Source organism: Zonotrichia leucophrys, chromosome 2 (assembly GCF_028769735.1).
Source record: "Zonotrichia leucophrys gambelii isolate GWCS_2022_RI chromosome 2, RI_Zleu_2.0, whole genome shotgun sequence".
NCBI lineage: Eukaryota > Metazoa > Chordata > Aves > Passeriformes > Passerellidae > Zonotrichia > Zonotrichia leucophrys.
Genome location: NC_088171.1, coordinates 97,317,896 through 97,325,117, shown reverse-complemented (window position 1 = coordinate 97,325,117; position 7,222 = coordinate 97,317,896). Strand labels below are relative to the sequence as shown.

At 44.0% G+C, this 7,222-nt stretch overlaps 1 protein-coding gene across 1 annotated transcript in view; it reads left to right on the top strand.

Annotated features, from left to right (window-relative positions):
• The first annotated feature begins 201 nt into the window (after positions 1-201).
• The window catches only part of DOK6 (docking protein 6), a 257,083-nt gene continuing 250,062 nt past the window's right edge, over positions 202-7,222 (top strand). Inside the window, exon 1 of the mRNA XM_064705765.1 lies at positions 202-582. Coding sequence (XP_064561835.1) covers positions 517-582 — 66 coding nt within the window. The 5' untranslated portion in view covers positions 202-516. The remainder of the gene's footprint in view (positions 583-7,222) is intronic.

The following is a 7,222-nucleotide window of genomic DNA, read 5'->3' as shown; positions in this document are numbered from 1 at the left end:
GGGCGCCCGAGGGGAGCCCCGCCCGCGCTCCCCGTGCCATGCCCGGGCTCTGCCGGGCCGAGGCGCCCCCGCCCCTCCCGGGCCCCGCGGGCAGCGCCGGCGCCGGGGGCGGTGTCCCCGCTCCGCCCCGCCCCGCTCCCGGCCCTGGGCGCGGGCAGCCGCCGAGCCGCCGCCGGGCGGAGCGGAGCAGAGCGAGCTGGGCGAGGGGCGGCGGCGGCGGAGCGGGGCAGGAGGGGCGGCGGAGAGCGGAGCGGGGCGGAGCGGCCGCCACCCGCCCGGCGGGGCGGTGCGGAGCGGAGCGGAGCGGCCGCGGGGGGAGCGGGGCGCGGGCAGAGCGGAGCGCGGCGGCTGCCGCTGCCTGGATGCCAGAAGCGCCTCTGGAGCCAGCGGCCGGCGGCACCCGGGAGGGCCCGGGAGAGGAGGAGGAGGAGGCGACGGCAGCGGCAGCGGCGGCGGCGGCGGCGGAGGAGGAGGAGGACTCCGGGCGCGGACGGGAGGAAGCAGGCAGCGTTTGCCATGGCCTCCAACTTTAACGATATAGTCAAGCAGGGCTACGTAAAAATCCGCAGCAGGAAGCTGGGGGTGAGTTCTTTTTCCCTTCGCCGGCCCTGCCCGGGGTGGGGGCGAGGCGCTGGGCATCGCCTCGTCGGCCTGGGGGGCGGTGGTGCCCCGGGCCGGGGCCGCCAGCGTGGGGCGCGGCGACCTGCTGCTGCCGGGGTTGCTGCTGCCGGGGCTGCCTCTGGTGCCGCTGCCGGGGCTGCTGCTGCCGGGGCTGCCTCTGGTGCTGCTGCCGCCGGTGCTGCTGGTGCTTCTGCTGGTGCTGCTACCGCTGCCGGGGCATGGACTTGGCTCCCGGCTCCGGAGGGTCGGTGGAGAGCGCTGCCATTGCGCCTCGGAACGAGCCGGCTGCTCCCCTCTCCGGAAAGGCACCTCTCCTCCCTTCCCTCTCAGCATCGCCCACCAGGGTCACTGTCCGCGGAGAGCTGCGCTCCGTGCCCCTGTGCTCCTCCAGTGCCCCAGCCCAGGGCTGGCGCTCCCCTTTGGCCGTCCCTGCGCTCCCCGGTCCCTCGCCTTGCTGCCTCCGGCAAGGGCTTGGGTGGGGAGAGGAAGGCGCAAGCAGGAGCTGTAAACTTTGTGTACAGATTCTCCCTTTCTCTATCGCTCCCATTTCGGAGGGGCATGTTTTCAATCAGGGCAGGGTCAGAAAACACTCTGCTGATACCGGAGTAACAGAGAAAAGCAGGCGTGGAGGTGCGATGGTGCTCTGCCCTAGGGCGCGGGGGACTGGGGAATGGGAGCCTGCAGCGCTCCGGGGATGGACCGGGAGGCAGCGGGGTGACAGCCTCATGAGCCTAAAGGCAGATACAGAGGCTGACAGTGATTAAAACTAGGGGCAGTCTCTTAGGTGGGGTGGCTGTTCGCAGTGCCCACCGGGATGCTCAGCGACACCGCGTGTGCTGTCAGATTGGCCACGGGCACTTTCCCTGAAGGGGTGCAGCAAATCTTGAGAAGGCAGTGAAGTTGGAGCAGAGTGTGTGCAGAGGTCAGGATTTTCTAAACTTCGGTCGGTGCCGGGAATCATCGGTTTGGGCTGTCTCCTGCCCTTTGTGAGCGAACAGGAATCCTTGCTTGCGCGTCTGCTGATGTTGCCAGTAATCCTGAAAGGTCCGGGTGCCTGTTGGCCTGAGGCTGGGAGGAGGTCTGAGGTTCTTTGTGTTCACTCTTTCGGTTTTCCTTCAGGTGTGCAGAAAAGTGCAGGGTCTCTACCAGCTCTCCCTTCCAGGGAGGTGGTCCCTGCTTCCCCAAAACGTAACAGCAAGGACCATGTGAAATCTGCCCTCCTCCTCCAAGTCGTGCTCTGTGAGCCTATCACAGTGCTAATATTTATCTCCTCCTCCCGCTCTCTCCCTTCCCCCCCAGATGCTGTGCGTTGCTTGCAGACACAGTGTGCAGGATGGTGGGACACTAATCATGAGTTGACCTTTGGAGCACTTTGGTGACTTGGCAGGGCTGTTAATTTCAAAAGAGCACAGGGAAGTTTGGTCCAATCCCTTAATAGCCTCAACTACAAATGTTTGAGAGATGGTGTAAATTCAAAGAGAATGGATGCTCTTAATGATTTTGCAGCCCCAAAGTCACTCCGTGCATCAGTCAAGCATTAATCTTATCTGAAGAAGCAATTTCTAAGCCTCAGTTTGTTTCTGGCAGTCCTCTGCTTAACCTTTGCTGGTCGGTTTTTCCCCTGCTCAGCAGTGTTATTGGATGGGCCCAACACAAAGCGGAGAGATGATGGTATCCCATCACCTTGATGTTAGTAGTTGGAAGCAGAGTTAGTTTATTTGCTTTGCAAATCTGGCTTTGAAGCCATCTCAAGTGTCCTTTAAGTGTGAAATTATGTATATGCATATCTCTATGTATGCAAATACTTTTATATATCTATGTCTATGTCATACGTGCAACAAATGTAGAGTTCATATCACAGTAATCTTGGATGATACTTGCTGACCTGTGTAAAAAAATTGTGAAGAGAGCGATATTTCATTGCAGAATGTCTTATGTGGCTTGAATATTTTGTTTTGAAGATGTTATCTGATTTTTTTTTAAGGGAGACACATAAAACTTTTTTTGCATAGATGCTTTCCGTGGTCATAATGATTATCGTACCTCTACACTAAGCAGAAGAGAAATAGCTCATATGGTGTCTGTGGAGAATTTTCTCCCGCTGAAGTGTGTGAGGGTGACAATTCAGACTATACAGCCTCAGGCAGGTGGTAGTATAAGCTTAAATATGACATATGGAAATGCACATCTGAATAAATCTATTAAATACAATTTTAAAGGGATTATATTTTATAGAAAATAGCATCAAAATTCAAATGAATGTGATGGTTGAAAGGTATGAATATGTGTGTATATATCCATAGCTAATTGGATTCTTGTGACTGAATATCTAAATTAATGCAATTTTTGTTCACCCAGTGAAACATTAAAGGTTTGTCTTTTTTTCCTTTATGTCTGTCTCCAAGTTCAAACCTTAATGACTTGCACTGGAGCCATCATTATGTAGGTGAATACATCAGTTTTCAGGGATATAAATGTCTGCTAGCAAATGAATATTTCTAACTTCCAAAAATACAAAAATACTTAGAAGAGGGAAGACAGCTATAGGTTCTGGAAACTAAAGCTAAGATAATTTTTAAACATGGCAATAGAATTTTATCTCTTGCTATGTTATGTTTCATTCTTACACACTGGAAGTTACTGGGTAGGTTTTTTTGGGCATAATAGTCTACATTATTTGAATATTTCAAAGTCTCCTGAAAAGCAGATTGATTAAAACTTGGAGAGCTGAGGTGTCTAATACCAATTTTAGTGCTAGACTTGGGCAATAAAACTAATTCTAACCTTTAGGCTTGTAGCCAATTCGTTATGGAAATTTTTCCAATTCAGCTTTTATTCTGTTTTGTTTTGTGACTGAAGGAGCCCTGGCTAGGAATCAAATGAAAGATATTTCAATAGTATATTTATATTTTATTGAAAAAAACCCACAACAACAAGCTTTCATTTGGGTAGACCTTTCTGGTAGAATTTCTTTCTTTAAGAATTTAATTTACAGAAACCCAAGTAGTAAATCTTCATCTAATTGTAAAATAGAAATCTTCATGATTTTTTTTGAGAAGAAGGATGTTTACTTCTGATGTTTTACACCTATACCTTGCTGTAAGTACTTGTTACCCTTTCTGCCTACTCCCCACATACCTTCAAATTCTATTCATCGTATTCATGAAGTCAGGACTCAAGCTGGTTTCCTGTCAGCAATTGATTCTGTTCAGAAAAGTGATTTGAAGACAAAAATTATGCCTAAATCATGGAAATACATGGCAAGAAGAACTACAAGAATTTGTCCTTACTTTTTTGTTTAGTGATACTTGTTCATTAACTTTTATTTTGCCTGCTTTTCACTGTAATCCTTACATGCTTGTTTACAGAAATTCATTAATAAGTAAATGGAATGGTATATTCTTCTGACAGTCCAGTGTTTTCAAGAAGATCTTACATTGTTTTGATACCTTTATGATGCTAAAGTTGCTTTTGTTGTAAGGTTGGAGAGACAGCTGAGGAGGTTTACCAGCCTCTCTGTTGTTGTATTCTGACTCTGGGAGTACCATGGTTCCAGCCGTGGAGATGTCAGGCCACAAAGAGACATCCAGCCAGTCTGAACACTTAGTCTGTCTCCTTACTTTTGTTAGGCATGAACTGTACATGAAACTTTTCTCTGGTGCCTTAAAATGTAAAATATATGTTCAAGGCTATGCAGTAGGCAAGGTCATCTGTACTTGTCATGTCTTCATCAAGGTATCATGGTGTCTTTGAAACTTAGAAACTGTAGTCATTGAGGATCACTTTAATTAAAATCTTTATAAAATCTGTTTCCCTGCAGCCTAAATATGCCTTTCTTTTCAGTGCCCTGGCATTCCCACATTGTTTGATATTTTGCTTTTCTCTAATACTGCATAAAGGAAAGACTCATTCTAGCAGCCATTACATTTGATCTGTGTGACCCTTCGTTGAAATAAATTTGATTGTAATGTGGTGTGCTGTTCAGATCAGAATAGGTCATTTGTGTAGTGTGGAGCAGGACTGTGCTGCCTTTGTTCTTTTGGAATCTTTCATACTTGTGTCACATTAAAATTCATATGACACAATTTTGTACTGCACTGGCTGTGCTTATAGGCTGAAACTTTCTTGTAGCAGATTGGAATCCCTTTGTTGCCTCCTAATAAACTGAGCTGTGAGGATTTCATGCCTTGCTGAAGTGCTGTTTCTTAGAAAAAAAAATCCAATTTGATGTCACATTAGGAAGTCTAATTAAAAATGAACATTGTGTCACTTTGTTTTGACCCATATCAACCTTTGAAGTCATAATCTTATTGTTTGTTTGTTTTTGTTTTTTTTTTTTTTTTTGTCATGCCTCAGCATAGAATGAAAGAATCCTATCTCTTGGAAATTTTCACTCTGTTTGTTAATAATTACTGATTTTTCCATGTTTCCACATACGAAGTGTAATTATTTTCTGGGTGCTTCAGTTTATACTCTAGTACACCTATCCAAAGAGAAAATTGTACCTGCCAGTCAGTCTTGATTGAGTAATAAATAGTAGGTTGCTCTTAGTCACCAAATTAGAAGTTTTACCATGTAACCTCCCCCTGTTTTTAACCATACTTTTAGATCATTACAGATACCTTTTCTGTAAATGAACACAATGTTTCTCCTTCTGCAGTTAACCCTGTCTTAAATCAATCAGGACTAACAATGCTATGACTACGAACCACTGATTGCAGTTTTGTTCCTCTTGAAATAATGCAGGATGTGCCTTACAAAATCCTAACGTTCAATTGATATTGTGTGTATATTTTGGGTGAAGAAAGAAAAGGCACCTGCAAAATTTCTTGGATTTGAGATTACATTGATTGATCACACTGGCTCAGCAAGTGGGTCATGATGAATACAGAGGGCAAAGTAAAGGTTCTTCTACTTCTTTGAGTTGCCACAGCATGTACAAAGAAACAAACAAACACATGGAAAAGTACAAAGAAGTAGTGCACCTGGAATGGATAACCTTTCCATAGATTGTTTTATATTATTATCTATTGGAAAGGTGTTCAGCCTGATTGTAAGCACCAAGACTGCCATTTATATAACCACATCCTGACTGATGATAAAAACTGAGTTGCATCTTGAAGTATGAAAATAATTTGAATGAAACTATAAACCCTTACTTCCTGTTTGTAATAAATTCATTTAATTTTTATAAAGCTCCAGATGGACAGGATTTAGATGGCAGATTCCTTCCTCATAAAGGAGTTTATTTTTCACCATAGTTCAAGGCAACCTGAGATATGGAATTAAAAGGATTTTGCCGTAATCCATTAAAGAAGCTAGTCACGTTTGCTACTTAATACTGAAAGTATCATTTAAAATACCAATAATTATTCCTTTCATTCTTCTTGCTACAGTTATGTGAATGGATTTGAAGAATTAAAAGGAAAATACATGGATTTCCAATTTGGTCATTATGGAAAGAACAATCATCTTGAGCTTCTGACTGGTTTTTATTGATTAAGCCTATTGTACAGGAAATTGAAAGAAATATCTTGCAGCTGTGGTAAACAAGGACAAAAAGTCCCACAACTTTTTATGCTAATGTTTGTGTTAAAGCAACTTGTGGGTCAGGTTTGTGGTAAGAACTTTGAAGTTGCTATGCTTCCCAGTTATTTTCTTGATGTGCTTTTCCACCTCTTAATTCCCAAGAGGTGTGATAGCCAAAGGGCTAGTAATTTTGTAATGGATGGCACTTACTTGGAGTCAAATAGTTCCCTTTTGTAGATAGCATATCACATCCATGTTATCAATGGATTGTAGATGTTTCTATTTTTACTCTTGTGTGTAATGCCATTGGCCTCAGTGAGATTACACCTTAGCTATGTGAAGATTACACAAAGAAGTGTTTGTACAGACTCTCACTTGCATATTGTGAGATGGTAAAATTTTACTGAGAATTTGTTGTATCTCCTGCAAGGACTTCTGTTTTTCATTTAGGAATCTGTCATTTTTGTCTTATAATGGACATTACAACCTGATGAAAAGACCCAGCGAAAAGACCCTGAAGCCAATTTAAGGAACCCATTAACTTTGGTGGCTTTGGTTCAATGTCCATGTGGGAACATTAGCCACATGCATAGAACATGAATTTCCTTTTTGTAAAATGCCTTTCAAATCCTACTCAAAGGAATTGTCCTTTCTGAAATTGGTAATTATGGAAGGAACATGCACTGTGAGTCCTTGAAATATACAAGGAATTATTCATGTAATTCCTGTAGTGAGTTTTCTTCCTAGTTTTTTAGAAATAATCTCTCTTCGAATCATTCATTCAGATTTTTGCAAGCAGTGCAAAATGCTTTATAGCTGTTGCCTGGCAACAACATATTCAGGCAACAGCGTATGTGAGTCAGTTGTTATATGTTTATATATGTGGCTCTGTATAGAGCATATATTTTAGATAGATACTAATGAGACATTTTAAAAAAGATGTGCTGTGAAATGCTCTTTTTAAAAATAATAAAATTAAAATATAGGTTTTGGGGTCTATGTTACCCTGGAAAGTTTGTCTTTTGTTTTAGGTTGTGTGAAAGATCAGCTAGCTGAATGGCTTTTCACAAAT